The 18,439-nt window shown below is 43.6% G+C and overlaps 4 protein-coding genes across 10 annotated transcripts in view; 2 read left to right on the top strand and 2 right to left on the bottom strand.

Annotated features, from left to right (window-relative positions):
* Positions 1-4,195, top strand: part of LOC128895006 (peroxidasin) — a 13,169-nt gene extending 8,974 nt beyond the window's left edge. The window contains exons 4-6 of the mRNA XM_054157194.1: positions 594-1,362; positions 1,468-1,822; positions 2,057-4,195. Coding sequence (XP_054013169.1) covers positions 594-1,362; positions 1,468-1,822; positions 2,057-4,105 — 3,173 coding nt within the window. The 3' untranslated portion in view covers positions 4,106-4,195. The remainder of the gene's footprint in view (positions 1-593; positions 1,363-1,467; positions 1,823-2,056) is intronic.
* Positions 4,196-4,650: 455 nt separating this feature from the next.
* LOC128895032 (acyl-coenzyme A thioesterase 13) lies at positions 4,651-6,155 on the bottom strand. The gene is made up of 4 exons (XM_054157242.1): positions 5,941-6,155; positions 5,771-5,871; positions 5,439-5,623; positions 4,651-5,157 (listed from the first exon to the last, which is right to left on the bottom strand). Exons 2-4 carry the CDS (start codon positions 5,849-5,851, stop codon positions 5,001-5,003), a joined length of 423 nt encoding a protein of 140 aa, XP_054013217.1. The 5' UTR covers positions 5,852-5,871; positions 5,941-6,155; the 3' UTR covers positions 4,651-5,000.
* A 419-nt stretch (positions 6,156-6,574) lies between these two features.
* On the bottom strand, positions 6,575-8,964 carry LOC128895017 (diphosphomevalonate decarboxylase). 2 transcript variants are annotated; one of them, XM_054157220.1, is made up of 9 exons: positions 8,822-8,964; positions 8,253-8,323; positions 8,113-8,180; positions 8,003-8,049; positions 7,782-7,933; positions 7,536-7,703; positions 7,164-7,457; positions 6,916-7,077; positions 6,575-6,834 (listed from the first exon to the last, which is right to left on the bottom strand). In XM_054157220.1, exons 1-9 carry the CDS (start codon positions 8,886-8,888, stop codon positions 6,685-6,687), a joined length of 1,179 nt encoding a protein of 392 aa, XP_054013195.1. In that variant the 5' UTR covers positions 8,889-8,964; the 3' UTR covers positions 6,575-6,684. The 2 variants fall into 2 exon arrangements, with proteins under 2 accessions (XP_054013195.1, XP_054013196.1); XM_054157221.1 differs by having other exon boundaries at positions 8,113-8,196.
* A 470-nt stretch (positions 8,965-9,434) lies between these two features.
* Positions 9,435-18,439, top strand: part of LOC128895009 (carboxyl-terminal PDZ ligand of neuronal nitric oxide synthase protein-like) — a 32,252-nt gene continuing 23,247 nt past the window's right edge. The window contains exons 1-3 of one of the 6 annotated variants that reach the window (XM_054157198.1): positions 9,435-9,938; positions 10,354-10,791; positions 17,987-18,134. In XM_054157198.1, the coding sequence (XP_054013173.1) occupies positions 18,027-18,134 (108 nt within the window). In that variant the 5' untranslated portion in view covers positions 9,435-9,938; positions 10,354-10,791; positions 17,987-18,026. The remainder of the gene's footprint in view (positions 9,939-10,353; positions 10,792-17,986; positions 18,135-18,439) is intronic. The other 5 variants (XM_054157199.1, XM_054157200.1, XM_054157202.1 and 2 more) reach the window with 5 other exon arrangements.

Raw genomic sequence — 18,439 nt, forward strand, 5'->3', positions numbered from 1 at the left:
AAATTCCGCCAAATTAAAAATGGCGGATTCAATATGGCCGACGTGTACATAAAAAATGTATTAAAATTTCGCCAAATTAAAAATGGCTAAATTTGAAAACGAGTCAACATAAAAAGAATATTCTTATTAAATATTTTTCAATATTCTACGCGTACTTGGTTTGCCACTAATAATCGCTAAAACCTTATCTAGCGTGATCTAACTCTGCTGCCAGCGTCATGCTGGAGCTGTGGCATGGCGAACGGAGACATTTTCGGCCAGCTTGTTCCGAACGTTTACGACTCCCGCGAGGCACATTGGCCTTAATGACATCGTCGAAAGTTTGTTTTACGACATAGACGAATATTGGAGTTACAGACGGTTTTTACAGTTGGAAACTTTTTACTGGAAGGATCGGATTATTACAGACACTGACGTAGACAAAGTGACGGGACGTAATTCTATACCCGACTTACTTTCCGACTTCTTATATGTCTAACAAACAATGTAAAAACTTCTCTCATCCCGCGTACACGATCATAAAATTTCTAATCGTTCCAAAGTACGTCGAATACAGGAATGACTCTTATGTTCACGGTATCCTCTTCCTGCAGCTAAACCGCAGATCATGAACGGTCCGCAGGACGTAGAAGTCAGACTGGGCGGGACTATCAGCTTCACCTGCGAGGTCGCAGGTGACCCGACCCCGGAGATCAAGTGGATGCGCGATTCGAACGAGGTGTCACCGGATGGTAGCCGCTACGTGATCCAGGAGGACGGGACGTTGATCATATCGGACGCCACCGAGCAAGACACTGGCGAGTACGAGTGCCTGGCCAAGAGCGAGATGGGAACCACCCAATCTCGAAAAGCCAGAGCGGTGATCACAATGTTCTCTTCGTTGAGGTTCACTCAGTTGCCCGAGTCCCAAACGGTGCGGGTCGGCTCCGACGTGAGCTTCTCCTGCCAAGCGGAAGCTCGTCCTGCGCCGAGAATAGAATGGTGGCGGGACAACGAGCCCCTGAGCTTGACCGGTCGATTCTCCGTCGAGGATCGCGGCAACGTGCTCCGTATCCTCGCCGTGAAGGAGTCCGACGCGGCCAGATACGTCTGCAGGGCTCGGAATTCCAATGGGTACGCGGAGACCAGCGCCGATCTCAAGGTGATCGACACCTCCTACGGCCCGCCCAGGTTGACCTACGAGCCACGGGACATGGAGGCAGAGCCGGGCGCCATCATCGAGGTGCCCTGCAGGGTCGAGGGTGTCCCGAAACCTGTTATTCAATGGAAGAAGGATGGAACAGCGGTCGAAGGCAACAGGGTGAAGATATCGCGAGGGGGCAGCTTGTATTTGTACAATGTTACCTCTGCGGACACTGGCAGGTGAACTTTTTGGTCATGTACTCGTTCGACACGTTCGCGCCGGCGCGGCGTGTACCACCGGTGGCTCGCGCCCTTTTCATCATTAAACACAAATCTTCTCCGCAGATACGAGTGCTCAGCCGTGAACGAATACGGCCGCACAACGGCCCAAGCTTTGGTCCGTATTCGCCAACCCGAGGCGACGAACGTCCTGGTGATAAGGGCCTTCAAAGATGCCAAGGAGGAGATCGATCGCGCCATCAATAACACGTTAATGACTCTCTTCAGCGGCGACAGATCCGCGCAGCGAGTGAATCCGTTCAGGCGCGCGCGTTTCCCGGACGCGATCGGACGCGCGGCTGCCAGACCTGCGGAAATATTTGAAAGGACCCTGGTTAACATAAGACGCATGGTGAACGCTGGCATCGCGACCAACACCACCGACGAGTTCCGATACGAGGAGGTTCTGACCCCAGAACAGGTACGTTCGCACCTCTCGAATGAATTCTTTTAGTTCCTTAAGGACGTTAATTAACACGCTGGTCACAGCGTCGCTTCTACTTAAAAACTAAACGAGACAAAATGTTAGCAGAAAAGTCCTGTTACCCACTTCTGTATGACGCCACCAACGTGTTAATCGACTGGGTTTTGGAGTTACCCAGAGTATTACAATCACCTGTTACGTCTTAAAGTACTAACACACCATTTGTCTTAGGTCAAGGAGATCGAGAGACTGTCCGGTTGCACCGGGCATAGACATCAGCAGAACTGCACGAACATGTGTTTTCACAGCAAGTACCGTAGCATAGACGGTTCGTGCAACAACCTGCGTCATCCCACCTGGGGCTCGTCCTACACGGGATTCCACAGGGTCCTGCAACCGATTTACGAGAACGGGTTCTCCTCGCCTGTAGGCTGGGAAAAGGGGCGTCGTTATTACGGGTATCCAAAGCCGGCAGCGCGACTCGTCTCCACGACCCTGGTGACCACGCATAACGTGACCTCTGACGAGAGGATCACCCACATGGTTATGCAATGGGGACAGTTCTTGGACCACGACCTGGATCACTCTCTGCCGTCGGTGTCCAGCGAGTCTTGGGATGGCATAGACTGCAAGAAGTCCTGCGACAACGCAGCACCGTGCTTCCCCATGGAGGTTCCACCAGGGGATCCTCGAATAGCCAACAGAAGGTGCATCGATTTTATCAGAACCAGCGCAGTCTGCGGTTCTGGGATGACGAGCGTGTTATGGGGCAGCTTCACTCCTCGAGAGCAGCTGAACCAGCTCACCAGCTACCTAGACGCGTCTCAGGTGTACGGGTACGACGACGACTTGGCCAGAGACCTGCGCGACCTCACCACTGACCATGGCCTGCTGCGAGAGGGTCCCACCATCCCGGGACACAAACCTCTGCTACCGTATGCCTCTGGCCAATTCGTTGACTGTAGAAGAGACCCTCTCGAAAGCTCCATCAACTGCTTCGTGGCTGGGGACATCCGAGCCAACGAACAGGTAGGTCTGCTCGCGATGCACACGATCTGGCTGAGGGAGCATAACCGCGTAGCTCGCCAACTCCGCGAGATGAACCCGCACTGGAACGGGGAGAAGCTCTACCAGGAAGCCAGGAAGATCGTTGGCGCGGAGATGCAACACATCACCTATCAGCACTGGATGCCCCGCGTCTTCGATGGTCCGACCGACGAGCTCCTGGGTTCGTATCGCGGCTACGACCCCAACTTGGACGCAAGCGTGTCGAACGTCTTCGCCACCGCAGCTCTAAGATTCGGGCACACGTTGATCCAACCGCGACTAGAGCGCCTCAACGAGTTCTTCCAGTCGATTCCTCAAGGTCCTCTTCTTCTCAGGGACGCCTTCTTCTCGCCGTGGAGGGTCGTCGAAGAAGGTGGCGTGGATCCCTTGATAAGAGGGATGTTCGCCACCGCTGCAAAGCTGAAATTGCCCGAGGAGAACCTCAACTCCGAGCTGACGGAGCAGCTGTTCCGCACCGCTCACGCAGTCGCGTTAGACCTGGCTGCGATGAACATCCAACGTGGAAGAGATCACGCTCTGCCTGGGTACCTAGAATGGCGGCGATTCTGCAACATGTCGCGCGTCGAGACCTTCGAGGACCTGGCTAACGACATACGCAGCGCCAAGGTTAGACAGAAGCTGAGGGAGCTGTACGGTCACCCCGGGAACATGGACGTTTGGGTAGGCGGCGTTCTGGAGGATCAGCTACCGAACGCCAAAGTGGGACCTCTGTTCAAGTGTTTACTGCTGGAGCAGTTCAAGCGCACCAGGAACGGCGACAGGTTCTGGTACGAGAGTCCAACGGTGTTTAAACCGGAGCAACTCGCGCAGATCAAGCAGACAAGCTTGGCTCGCGTTCTCTGCGACAATGGGGATAATATCAAACGAATACAGCCGAACGTGTTCCTTCTACCGGAAGGTGATAACAGATATGTTAATTGCGAAGAGATACCCCACATGGACCTGAGGCTCTGGTCTGATTGCTGCGACGGGTGCGAGGACAACAGTAACACGATCTCGCGTTTCAGACGCAGCGCGGCTAAATACATGCCGCAGAATAACCTAGCGAACGATCTGCTCGCGCGAAACAGCGACGAGAGGATCGAGTATTTGGAAAGAACGATCGAGGAGTACGAGCACGAGTCTGGAAGGGTCAGAGAGATAGTCGAGTCTTTATCTGGTAGAATGAGAGAATTGAGATCGTTGTTAGAGGACGTGAAAAAACTGAAGTAGATGTTTCAGTGTTCTTCTCTTCTGTTCGCTTAGGCTTGCTTCTGTTTCACAGATTTACTTTGCACAGTTAGTATTGTACATACACTCGTGAGCCGTAGAAGCTGCACGATAGAGCGCGAAGATCGATTCTTTGTTGTCCTCTGGCTGGGTCGGCTCCATTCGTCGTTTAAATATCGCATCTCTAGTCCCGTATCCGATACTGAAGAAGCTCTAAAACAAAAAACACTATTTGTACTAGCAAACTATTTAATTGTCGCTACTTTTATGGTTGAACCATTACATACTCGGACGATTAGACGAATCACTTTTGGACTACAAAGAATTGCATATTGCTTTTGTGACATAATATAGACACATTTCAAGATGAGATTATTTATATAGTCGATTCTATTGTAACTCGTAGCTTGCCATTCGGTATTGTAGAAACACGGAAATGAGAAAGTAGGTCTTTTTACTTCTAGCAATTTTTTAATCTTTTTCTATGCAACAATGGTATCGCATTTTCTTTAGATAGCGATGCAAAGTATTTAGGTATAGCTTTAATTTGTTAATATCGCCTTTAATCAGGCCAAAAAAGTTGACTAATACGCGCATTACTTAATTACGACAATTTTAACATCAGTCAATGCTACATCATCAGCAATTGCATTTTTCGTAATCCTGTGCCATTAAACATTATAGAATGTATTATAATCATTTATAATATATATTTTTAATAGCAAAGAAATGTTTTAGTCAAAATGTGTTCAGTTCATATTATGTACAAAAGAGCATGATACAAGTTTTTAATTAAGAAATTGTATTCATTAAATACTTATATACATAATAGAAGTACTATAATCCATTATTATAACTATGGCACTCTGTACACTTATTGGTAACAGTATACAGTGTTTCATTTCGCAATAAATTTTGTGTGTCTCCCATGAGCGATCATGTCTTTTCCATCGTTCTTCGTGACATCCACTGAAAGGAAAACTAATGTTTTCCCAATTCTCACAGTTCTGGCATCGATTGTCACCAATTCGCCAGGTAAGGCAGGCTTCATAAATCTATATATGAATTATTATCATATATAAAAGTATATAATTAAAGAAACATTAAAGAGTATACAATTGGATAGGGCTTCCCAACCTTTAACAACGAATGGATGAAATGGACAATTATATTTGACCATATGAATCAATAAAAATATGTATTGTACTGACTTATGACATTTTGTCTAGATTTTCTTATAAATTCTTAGAAAAGTCTATAATACTACTGATTCGTTACTTGAGTATATTGATAGATATATCAGTGATCGGGAAGTCCTATGGTAAAGGATTCATACGAAATCATTAAGTCCACTGAAACTCCTGGCACACCATTCGGATTCGTCATTGTAGCATAGGTAGAAACACAATCTATGAGGGTAGTTGTAAAACCACCATGCATAGTACCACCCATGTTCAGGTGTTCTTGAGCAACACGAAGTTGTGCTTTACAATTTCCACTTCCTGCTGAAACTATTTCGAGCTGTTTAAAGAGAAATGAAAAATGAATGTAATTAATCTGACAATAACGGTGAATTTTATTTAAATAATATAATAAACTGTCTGTTGAAGGTTAGATCTATTTCAACGTAAAATTGGATTTAAAAAATGAAATATATCGCGTACTTACATTTTTTAAAACTTGTCCGAAATTTGGTGAACTAAGAACAGTAGTTAAAACTGATTTAATAAATTCAACTCCTCGTGTCATGATTTCGTCTATATAAATACCTATATAATATATATTGATTAAATGTTTTACTTTCGATTGTGTAGCTTTTATATTTCAAATTGACTCACTTTGTTTAGATAGAAGTATTGCTAATCAAAATATTTTGAACTAATCGTTTCGCTCACTCATGGTTGACGATAGCTAAAATAACCGAACCAAACTAGAGGCAACTGACGTAACTTTTTATAAACCTTGACGCCCTTGACTCATACTAGGAAACTTTGAATACCAACTCGTTAATTAGAAGAAATTAGAACATAGAAATAATAAATAAGGATCTTAATAGATTTGCTACAGTGAAGGTCAAAGGTTTATTCAAATTGATTCATATAATGCGGAAAAGAAATAAAATTCAATAATTTATTTTTCTGTTTTTTATGTTTATAATTATTCAAATATGTATTTCTTCGTTTAACATGAGATATAATATGATTATATGTGTACACAATTTACATTATAATTTTAAATAACCGGTAATGTATCTATTAGAGGTTATCTAAATAAGAATTTTTGCTTATCTTATACAAGTATATACATATCATCAAGGACAAAAAGAGAAATCATAGCATTTCGTAATACTACATTCAATAGAATCGATTATTACCTCAAGTGAACGATTAACATTTCAATTTTACATGAAAATATTGGCAATCAATGTCAGGAATTGAGGTTATGACATAATAACGGGGAAAGATGCGAAGAAACGATAACACAGATAACTATTTATTTTCCACTATATAATAAATAAAAGTACCAATATTCCTTTTGTACATAAATTATATAAAATAATCATTTTTAATAATATGAAATTATTAGGCACATTTAATTGGCCGTCCCTGATTATCTAAAAGATGATCCGCGGGATCTGTTAGATACTTTGGACCATCGCCAACTTTAGTATAAATCATATATTTAAAACACCCTGGAGCATGTCTTTGCACGTTCATCTTACTCAACAGGTTCTAAAAAACGTTAGAAAATAGTTACATGTTTTAATTCATGCTATATGAAATGCAACTTTATCGAAAAAAAACAATATTTACTTGTGAAGGTTTAATCGTTTCAATAGGTAATCCTTTTCTGTACTCTACCAAAGTATCTTGCGACGGCGGGAAAAAATGATCTATTACACCCATAACTTCTGATACACTTTTTTCTAGAAGATACAAAGTTGCATTTGGCCCTGCGTCATATGTATATGCGACCTAAAAAGATAACTTTTGTTAGGTTAAAATCCTAACCTACATAAATTTTGAAACCTTAGAATAGAAAACATTATTGTATTCGATACCTTTGTATTGTTAACAGCATCGTTATAAGAATGAATAAGATCAACAACAGCATGAGAAATGTCATTCATGTAGGTACACGGTGGATATGTGTCCAAGGTGACAGCGTGCATTTGATTAGAATCCTTCATCGTTAATTCGGCAAATGTTTTAAAATCCTTTTTAATTATTGCCTCCTGCATTTTATTAGCTACTTCAGGGACAATATGTTTTACTCTATGTCTCAGTAGTTCGGATGTTTGCATACTTCTTTTCATACCAATCGCACTAGAAACTTTTTTCTTACAGTCATTCACCTACAAAAAGATTGATGGTTGTAAGTATATATACTTTAAGATAACGAATTTGTAATACAAATTAGAAACAATACATACGACTAATATTAGTATTCTCATCTCTGACCAATAAGAAGCAGGAACAATTTGTTTAGCTATACTATCAATCCCATCGGGTTCAGTGCCCATATGCCATCTTACAAAACCTCCCATAACGCTACGACATGCTGATCCAGAGCCAACACGTGCAATCGAACTAATATCACCCTAAAATATAATACTTAGAGGTAACAAAAGTTTATTTGTTCTTATGTATGATGTAATATAAAATTCTGTCAAACATACCTCTACTTTGTATAGCTTGGCAAGAGCTGCTACAAGACAAGCATACCCCGCTGCACTAGAAGCCAAGCCAGCAGCTGTTGGAAAATTGTTCTCGGAGCAAATATGAATTTTCCATTGCCCTGCGCGATCGGAATGTCCTGCTCGTTTTTTAACTAAAATGGTACACTACATGATTCGTGAAACTTTTAACAAATTTAGTACACCTGCATATAATTACGTACTTTCGGCTAAACAATTTTGCAGTCTACGACTTCCAATGTTTTCTTCGCTGAAAAATCATAATTATTCGAGCGTAATTTATCTTCAAGATACATAAATTATTAGAACTTACTTTCCATTTAACCAGATGCGGTCTTCTTTGAAATTTGGACTGATCATCACAGTGGTTTTTGCACATAGCTAAAATTTAAAGCAGCTTTAAACAGCGTTTACAATCGTTTACAATGCAGCCGAACACATTTGAATATTTACCTGATCGGTATCTAACGTGGCACTAATGGAATCATTGGCCGGTAATATTAATGTTTCGTCTCTCTTACCCCCTATAAATAAACCATTAATATGAGAGCATTTACTGTATATCACTGCCAATTAATTTGCATAGTACTCGAGGTGTCTATTTAAATTCAAATTATTATGGCAGGTACAATGTCTGAAGAATCTTATACTTTCAAATGTATCTCTTTCAGATGCTAATTAGTTGATAGACGTACTCGTTTCATGCTTAAACCACGAAACGAGCAAAATATTCATTAAAAAAGAAAGTTTTACATTTATTCGAAATCATAGTACGAAACACGAAAATGGCGCGCGTTTGAATAAGGAATAGATATTATAAGTTTCGTACTCGTTTTTTTTTCAAATTGAATAAACCTAAATAACGATATAATTATATAAATTATATTTGATTATACTTTGAACCTGAGTTAAATATAATATAGAGACTAAATTCGCTTATGCTCATATTTCTATGTAATGAGAATTACATAGTAATAATTAGGATGACGATAACAATTGAAAAGAAATGAAGGCATACGTACAGTATTTGATAACGGCGATATTCACAGGCGCCAGGCAAGTAACGGTATTCATATTTAAAACTTTCATTCACTGTCTACCTGGATAGGTACGCTCCGAGCATACTCGAGTAACGCGATTCTAACTCGCGCGTACTTTTATATTACGAAGATCACGAAGCATTTCGTGATCTAGACTGGAACTCCAGCAGTAAAATCTACTTCGCCTACGGTTACATTTCCTTTTAACATAATATTCATTAATTCGGTACATTTTACAGTATATTACTCTTCTAATAAACTTTTCAATTTGTCATTCGCCTTCGAGCAATTGCGTTTTTATCCAAGACAATCTTCTACTAATTTTTGTTACCATACAAGTTTCTCGCAGTTCTTTAACACGAACGAAAATCCTTCGATTTACCTGAAAACCGTTTTCTTCCAGCTTTCACTGAGTAAGTCGAAGTTTTAAAAGCCGCAATAGTTTTTAGATCGACCCCAGTAGCTCACAAACGAACATTAATGAACATTTAGAAGACGAGTTTTGAATCGCGCTCGCTTTCCCGCCGAAAGTCGCGTTCGCTCGTATCGACAGATTCTGACGTCACGGTTGGTCGGAGTGGGGAGAGATGGCGCGGCTGGGACGGCAGTCGCGGTTCGGTGCTCGAGGGGAGCGCACGTACCTAGCCGGTTTTCAGTACGATGCCGGTTCTGTCGACGGTGGGGGTGATTTCCACGGTCCCCGGAGGGCTGTACGTACCACGATCGTGCACGGCGTGCACTGTGCTTCTCTGAAGCGCGCGCTCCCTCCTCGCGGTCGCACGGTTTGGTACAAAACGGACGAAAAGACACGATGTAAGCGTCGGAGGACGGCAGCCTTTCTCGACCCTCCGAAATCGTAGAATAAAGGAAGAAAAACAAGTCGACGGTCGGTTGGAGCATGGTGTGCCCGTGGTGTCGCGTACGTTCGACGTTATTAAAAGACGGTACAAAGCTAGTGGTGCGATTCGAACGCTAGTGGCCGCATCCCTTCCTCGATTATCATCGCGCGTGCCTGCGTCGCGGACCCGTGCATTGCGTTCCCTTTCTCCGAGTCAGCGCCGATATTAAGATTTCTTAAACCCATGGGCTACAGGTACCCGTGAGTATATACATTCATCTACGTATCAGAGGCAAACCGTGCCGAGTCTAAACGTTGAACGTTTCGTATCTCGTGCGGAACATCTCGTTTGTTTCAAAATTCCACAGTTTGGATTTGAGATAATTTACCTTCGGGATGCAGGTATATGTACGGTACAGTGTTTCGCATAGCGTGTCCAGTATGAATATACAAGCGTATTAACCTTCTTTCAAGTTGATAATTTAGACCACTCGTAGAGCGTTCCTAACTTTTCGCTCGATCCTTGGAGATCCCAAGGTTGTAGCCCCCCCTAAGTCCATACCTTAATTCGGCCCTGATCTCGGAGTTAATACACGCGGGTGTCGCTCGGCGAGACCTGCGTGTCCGCCTCGTGCTTGCTCGCGAAAACGCGAATAACGTAAATTCCCGCGAACAGAGAGCTGATTAACGAGGAAAGGAGGAAGAAGTCGGTGGCGCGTATACATGCGACGATCAAGTGGTCGCGTTGCGTCGAATAAGTTCGCGACGCGAAGGTGCCTGGGCTCCCGTGGGACGTCTGGTGGTTTACGGTGACCGAGTCGCTCTGTCATCTGTTTCCAAGAAGAGAGAGAGGCCGGACGGTCGCGTGTGTCGACGAAAGTGTGCATAGAAATCCTCGCCATGGGACGTCAGTGTGGTTGGTCCTTCACCAACGCTGGAACCTGAATGTGTGCATATTTCTACTGGCTGACTGGCCTGCCTACCACCGTTAAGCTGCATTCACAAAGGGAAACGATTTTCGGGCAAGGACCGTGTCCCGGTCGTTCTTGTCGGGGACACGAATCGAACCGGTTAATGAGGACCGTCCGGCTTCGATCGTCCAATCGGCTGGCAGGTAAGATCTATGGATCCTAATTTCGAATAATTATCGAAACGATAGACGCGTTCTATCAGCTGCGCGACTGTCTGTTCGATGAACGAATGAAAGGCAGAGTTTTAATTGCGGGACGAAATTGTAGGTTATCAGTAGACTGCGGATCTTTATGCAAAATAAAATCTTTGCAAACGTTCCTACAAAAATTCAACCTAAATAGGAATTTTTTTTTTTACCTGCAAATATTATAACATGAACTTTACTTTCGATCTTTTTTATATTCCTGCATATTGTTTGCATTTTCTAGGTTCTTGCACATTCAAATTTCCTATAAATGCATCAAGATCCGCAGTCTAGTTATCAGGATTCAAACGTCTATCGAATGTCGAAAATGTTTATTGTTCGCTAGTTTGGGGCCGAAGGGGTGAAAATAGATTGCTACGCGTTGTTTTTATTTCTATGAATATTCTTATCTTTTGCACCCTCGACAAATTATTTCGCGATCGTCTTCGATGCTCGGTCGTTGAATAATTTAGACCCGCATGAGCGCTATTGCGTTTCGCAGATCGCGAAATACGTGAATCGGCTTATAAACGTTTCACCGATCGTTCGTGAGACGGGACTTCTGCGTGTGTTCGTATCGCTGCAAATCGCGAGAAACCGATGTATTTTTCAGTAAAATTAACGACTCCCGCGAAAGTAGCGGGATATCGCGCTCACGGCCCGTAAAACCCACGTTCGATAGCACGTGGGGCGCTAAAGGAGGTCCTTCACTTTGACTCGGTTCTTCGACGAGTCTCCTTGAACGTCGACCATATTTACGAACAGAAAATACACACGGCCCCCATGAAATGTTTATCGAGTTTGCCGAATCTTCGAGAAGATGATTCTTACCAAATTATTATTTACTGTTTAGTTTTATTTTGTATCGGCTGGAGAAATTAATTCTGTCCTTCTACAGGGTGTCCCAAAAATGTTGGAGGTCCTTGAAGAAGGTGGTTCGGGGGGTGATTTGAAACAACTTTTCCCTTAGCGAAAATGTTGTCCGAGGCTTCGTTGAGAAGATATTAACGGAAAACACTGACCAATCAGAGCGCGAGTTTGCCGATGAAGCGCTCGCGGTAGCGTATGAGCGAACCCCGCCTAGCGCGTAGTCTTCGCTACCGCGGGCGCTACATCGATATACGCGCGTTCTGATTGGTCGCGGGTTTTCTCTCAATATCTCCTCAACGATGTCTCGTACAACATTTCCGCTAAGGAAAAAGTTGTTTCAAATCACCTCCCGAACCACCCCTTTCAAGCACCTCCAACATTTTCCGGACACCCTGTATATTCGATCATATCATCATAATCATAATTCATATCATAATTGTATTATTAATTGATCGTAATTTTATATTCATAATTCGGATTCAGCAAACGTAGGAAAAATTGAACTTGGCGAAATTAGATGAAAAATGGCGGAACCTAACCTTGACGTTATTTCGTGACTCCTATTAGAGCGTCTCTGGTAATTTTCATGGTCCGCCATGTTGCATCGGCGTCGAAACTGTCCGTCTCGTTACTTGACGTGTGTCAGTACTCGTGATACTAATGACATCTGTCGAGAAACACTTACAAAGAGATCAATTTTGGGTATACATATAACTCGAGAGGAATTTGTAGGTTTATCGTTTGAAGAGATTAATTAATTTTCTGTAGAAAATAATGTCAACGTTCACAGCGGGTCATAAATAGAAACCTCCTCTGCAATTATTAACAAGAGAATTAACGTTTGAATTTTTATTTTAAATCAACTTTATCGATCGTTGGACATCGCGAAATACAGTGCTTCAAAAAACGAGACATGGGAGGGAGCACCCTCTATTTGGCATAAAGCCCAATAGAATACGAACAATGAATTCTCGTACAAAATTTTTTTTTTCTGTAATTCAATTACGTACGAAAATTGGAACAATTTCATTGGAACATTTGCTCGTAACGGATTCGCGAGTAAAGCCTTATTTTCAACGTTCGAGTCTCCCTCCTTAAGACGTTAAGTCCGATCCTCGATCTGTCGGACGGTACGAATGAGTATGCGGCGCGCGTTTACCGGTTCTATACTTGTTGCGTCGATAGTTAGACGCGGTTGTAGCTACAAGAACGCCACTCTTTGTTCGATTCGCGGAACGGCCGTGTGAATGTCATTTAATTCAGGTGTGCCCGCACAAAGATCCAACCTCCGCCGGTACTTGAACTCTCGCGTCCCGACGCGGCAGCGCGTGCGCCCCTTTAACAATTGAAGACCATAGGGGTAAAAACTCATTATGTCCAATTTGTTCCCGAAAGAGAGGCAAGGGATCGATTTATGCGATCGAAAAATCGATGTAATCGACCGTCTCGACAGAAAACGGAGGGAAAAAATGTCTGCATGGGGGAAAAACCTAATTATGTCCGCTTTACATAGAAATCCGTTTCTGTTTATTGTTTAACTCTTTGCGGCACAGGAATTCAGGTCATAAAATAGACCCGTGTTGCACAGGAATTTTATTGCGTTTTAAACCAAACAAAATTGTTATATTTTTGTTAAACGGCCTTTGGCACGTTTCAAATAACGTTATTTGACGTACGATTTATAGCCGGCGGTTCGTTTTCAGGAAATTGTTCGTCATATTTTTCCGTGAAACACGACTTTCTAGTGGCGGGTAGCGTCGGAAACGGTTACAAACCTTTTTCTTCGTACCCATAATTCCGAGAGATGGTGTACCATTGAAACGGACGCAATAAAACCGCTTCCTACTCCGACAATGTTTATCTCCGCGTCACCTGTAATTGACAGCGGTATCGTTTACCTCTTTTTTTTTTTCGCGGAACACCCATTAAAGCAGGACTAGCGAAATACGACTTCGAACAATCGAATTCGAAGAATAGTTCGTCACGGACTTATTCAAATTAAAATCAGCGACCGGTAGTCGGCTGTGTAACCGAAAACTTGGATTGCTTGGTTACAGCACAACGTAACGAGAAGGCAATAGGGTTCCGCCGGTCGGGGATTAACAGATTATCTCTCTATGCTTTCTCCGTTCCTACCATTTACGAGCAACGTCTTGTATTAATGTAATAAAGCGGTGTCATCAATTAGCCCTTTCACTGGACGCGAATCCAGCTCGCTGGGAAGAATATAAACGTAAATCCTGATCACCCGTTCGGCAATGGCCACGGAAAGATACAGAGATAAGGTGGCAGCTGCCGCGGGTAACGAAATCGCCTGGACGGCTTTAAGGTGGATCCACAATCGTAAGCGAACGCTACAGCGACACCTAGTCGGCAGGGTTGGCGTGAAAAATCACTAACAATGATTTTTCACGGTGATCACGCGATCACGATCGCAGTCGCGATTAAACTTCGATCACGACCGTGATCCGGAAGATGCCGTTTCGGAAGCGGTTCATGTTAATTGTTAGTTCATGTTAATTGACAGAGTGTCTCTCTGTCTCCCTTTAGCGGAAATTCAAGAAACTACAAATGAATCAAAATTTCAATTGTATTAAAATTATATTAACACGTTGGCTGCCATGAAGCTAAAACTCGTGAAAATTTCTATACACTTAAAATTTTTTCTCGAGACTATTGTAGATTATATAATTGAATATCTCGTGTAGCGTTTAATTTTTTAACGTCGGCAAATTCACGAAACCTATCCAGACTTATTTTCATTATTGTCTGACCTTTGAAATTTATTTTTTTCATTCCTTAAATAGAGAGTCCTGTCACCCATTTCTGGGTGACGTGGCGACGGTCGTGTCAACATTGTTCTTAGACCGTATTATGATACATATATAATCTACGAACAATATAATTCGCGAAAAGTGAAAAGAATGTTCTCAACCAATTAGAAGTGATCACGAAGGATCACGAATCACTGTGAAAAATCATCGTGATTGAGAATGAACGTGATTGAATCACGAGTGATTCAAAAGTAGCAGTTCACGCCATCCCTACTAGTCAGACGTTACCCCAAGAACGATACAACGACAGTCATAGGGAAATTTTTACTTAGATAAAAGTCAGTGATGGGCAAAACCCTAGGTTTCGAACAAATCTGAAGTTTGCCGATATGTTTGTCTCGTTTCCTCTTTTGGACATTTTCCAGAGAAAGAAAAGAGACAGACACATCGGCAAACTTCAGATTTATTCGAATCCTAGGGTTTTGCCTATCTCTGATCAAAGTTTTCGAAAAAATAATCAAAATGACGCAACGGCCTGCTCGAGTGAATTTTCATCGAAATTTCTATTCGAATGTTTATCGAAACGCGACATTAAAATCGACCGGTAACACGTATCAGAAATCATTCTCGAAACGACGCCTAATAGAACTGTTCGTGTTATATCGCTAATGGGCCGTTGTGAATCAGCCTTTGTGCGGCGCAATGTGGTATTTGGCCGCTGCATCAAAGAAATGGCAGGGCTTTTGATCCGGCTACACGACTACAAAGATAGCGTTAAGCGGGAACGTTGTAAGATACGATTGCGAACACGGCCGAGGTGCCGCGTTCGTTGTGCTCGCCATTTTGTTACGAGCGTCGAGACTCCTTTCGAGTGATCCGTTAATTTCGTTTACGAATTGGACGCGGCGAACAGAATGACACGAATTTCGGTTAGAAGAACGAATCAACGCGCGGTCGTCCCGATCGATATAAGGTTTCCGTTCTTCTCCGTCTCGTTCGTATAAGGGGCACGAGCAAAAAAAAAAAAAAAAGAATGTCCCGCTGACATTCGAAAGAATTATCGGAACACGAAGATGGCTGCTCCCTCGACGCACACATGCATAGATAGAAACGTTGCGTCAGCTGCTTTCTTCTATCGGGGTGCTTCGGGTTCTCGATTTTATCACTTAAACCATTTAAAAAGAAAATCCTTAAGACTTTTTTTTTTGTAATGTTCGCAAAGGAGTAAGAGACGCTCGCGTAACTTCCAAGCGTCCCGGAAATTGTCGCCCGCAAATTTCCTTAGCGAAGCTTTAATGCAACCTGTCGTGAATTTCTAGAACCCTTGCATATTCGATGTCGTTCGAATCGATACTCCTTGATGAATATTCTTTTTAGAGAGGTAAAGGAATATCATGTCGAGAATATTCTTCCGTGTGTCCGTGTGAAACGTACATCCAACTGCGCTCCAATTAAGGGGAAAATATTCGAATTATTAATTCCGTTATTAATTCTGCACCCTTACATTCGTTCGTTCGCGATTATAGCTCAAGTAAAAATATTCACCGGTTATTTTCTTACGTCGAATCTCTTCAGATCTGAATTCGATCTCGTACCGTATCGTGTTCTTGAGTTCGTTGCGCTTTTCTTCTGTTCGACGCCGCTCGAACGGGACGGTAGATCAATCCGCCGGTGTTTTGTTGCGCTATGAAAAAAGAAGTCCCTATTGAAAAGAGGAACAAAAGGGTGACACGCATTGTACGATAAATAGGTCACGGTAAATTTATTGGGATCAAATTCTGAGCAGTGCCGTGGAAGAAAATGGAACTTTTATAAATTCGTTTCATTCTGCTAGTATTATTTTTATAAATTTCTTCCTGCAACCAGAGACCCCTATGCGCGAGAACCGAGTTGTTTTCAGTGACTCGGAGTAATCTCCGAACCGAATTCTCGAGTAGATCGCGCGTCGTTTAATCCCGAGTTCTCGTCGTCGTTGTCGTCAATGACCGTGGAGAGGTGTCCGTCGTATTCCGACCTCGAAGAATGCAACGCGGCCCACCTGGTGGTTCGTTGCTATGAATGAGAGGCCCCCCCGATCAGGGGGAGAGCGAGCAAGACCGTGCGTCGAACTACCACAGGAAATCGGTACTTATTCTCGGCCTCGATGCTATCTTCGGCCTCTCCCCGTCTTTTTGTTCAACCGTGCACCTTCGAGCTCGATCAGAGACGTCAGGCGTGCGTCAGCCACGGCCCGTATAGGTCTCTCCGCTGCTGACCTTGAACGGGCTACCAGCTGCAGCACGTGCTCCGTGGACGACGTGTTCTCGGAGCTCAGCCTTCGTTGGGCTCCCTTCGTTCGCTTCCACTTGTGCCGCGCGTTCGCTTCTATAGTAATAGCTTCACTCGTAGACTTGGAGTTAGTCCGTACTATTCCCACAAAGTATAAATCGCGTTAAGCTGAAATTAGATGTCAGAGGGATGATTATTCTTCGATACACGCTTCGCAGAGACCGTGAACGTTGCTAAGATTGGATTCGTCGTACCTGTTCGATCGTTTCCTGTGAAAACTAAGATTCCTGGACGAGATTGGCTCGTATGGGTAATATAGATTCATTGATTACCCTATTCCAAGGGCGATTGCGTTTACCTTGGTCGAGTTAATCATCGGGGTAGAAGTCGTTGGGTGACGCCGAGGGTCTTGAAGCGAGCCTTCCGCTTCGCTAGCATGCAGGGGTGCGCAACTTAGCTCTCTGTACTTAGTAGAGTATACTTAGGGTACTCAGAGGGGAGAAGAGGGAGGGAGCGTTTCGTCCTGAGCCTGCTAGTGGACTCGTCAGTAAGGCTAGGTCCGTGCCTTAGACGCCGGGATTGAAAATTGAGTAAATAAAGGGTCAAGGGTGGACCCTTCGTTTGGGACGAAAATCAGACCAAGATTTTTACTCCGGTGATCAAAATTTTCATTCGTCCCGTTGTAACGCATTGTCGCGACCCTAAAAAAAATATACTCAAAAGAACACGACACCGAGGGACACCTTTCGCGTGACTCACGAGTATGGGAGTGGCCTTGAGCGGTCAATTAATTTTCCTCCGTCTCCTTCCACGGTTTAAAGCCCCACGGCTGATTCTATCGCGACGAGGGGTTAAAGAACCCTCCCCGAGCCAGTCGTTCAGCACGCATCGCAATGCTAATTAAAATCGCCGCGCGTCATTGAAGCATCAGAGAACAAAGAGGTCGTCGAAACTATCGTCGACGAAATTACCATGACCTTTTTTTTTTGCCTCTTTTATTTTTTTATTTCTCTAATTGACCACCAGACGTGGGAACAACGAAACGCCGACTGAAACCGACTCGCTTCCTGGGTCGTCTTAATTTTAGCCGTTAAACACGGACACGGCGATGGCGCAGACACAGAAGGTGCAGGGAGGGGGTACGAACGCGCACAGCTAGGAGTACGTTTGTTTGCGTTCGAATGTTTTATGAGAACAGAAACGATAACACCGTACGTTAATACCCTCGTTTAATGTTTCAGCGAGACTGGACGAGCATAATCGGATGAAGTTGGGCCAAGCATGCCCTCTAAGAAGCAATACAATCTCGTACACAATGACGAGTACGACACCAGGATACCGCTGCACAGCGAGGAGGCGTTTCACCGTGGAATCGTCTTCCACGCCAAGGTAATCACCGGCCGCGGACGCTTTACGATTTTCTACGCGACCCAATCGTCCAGGGGCACTTGAAAAAAAACCTGCCAAGAGGTTCGACGACTTTTCCAATCCTACCTGGACGGCCGGCGTCCGACAGACTACCAGTCTCGGAGACTCTGAGTCACCTCGAGAGTCACAGCATCACGAGATTCGTGATGAAAATTTTTGGGCAAAGCTGAAAATCACGAGTCAGGCTCGGGATGAAAATTTTAGGTCAAAATTGAAAATCACGAGTCAGGCTCGGGATGATATTTTAGGTCAAAATTGAAAATCAC

This window comes from Hylaeus anthracinus, unplaced genomic scaffold, assembly GCF_026225885.1.
Source record: "Hylaeus anthracinus isolate JK02 unplaced genomic scaffold, UHH_iyHylAnth1.0_haploid 4, whole genome shotgun sequence".
Taxonomy (NCBI): domain Eukaryota; kingdom Metazoa; phylum Arthropoda; class Insecta; order Hymenoptera; family Colletidae; genus Hylaeus; species Hylaeus anthracinus.

What these genes read in the sequence shown, in the direction of transcription:
- LOC128895032 (XM_054157242.1), bottom strand. Translation starts at nt 5,851, where the DNA reads ATGACACGAGGAGTTGAATTTATTAAATCAGTTTTAACTACTGTTCTT. An exon ending in TCGGACAAGTTTTAAAAAAT is followed by an intron (nt 5,624 to 5,770) that starts GTAAGTACGCGA and finishes CTCTTTAAACAG; the next exon opens with CTCGAAATAGTTTCAGCAGG. An exon ending in TCAGTGGACTTAATGATTTC is followed by an intron (nt 5,158 to 5,438) that starts GTATGAATCCTT and finishes ATTCATATATAG; the next exon opens with ATTTATGAAGCCTGCCTTAC.
- LOC128895017 (XM_054157220.1), bottom strand. Translation starts at nt 8,888, where the DNA reads ATGAAAGTTTTAAATATGAATACCGTTACTTGCCTGGCGCCTGTGAAT. An exon ending in CCAAGCTATACAAAGTAGAG is followed by an intron (nt 7,704 to 7,781) that starts GTATGTTTGACA and finishes ATTATATTTTAG; the next exon opens with GGTGATATTAGTTCGATTGC. An exon ending in TGAGAATACTAATATTAGTC is followed by an intron (nt 7,458 to 7,535) that starts GTATGTATTGTT and finishes ATCTTTTTGTAG; the next exon opens with GTGAATGACTGTAAGAAAAA.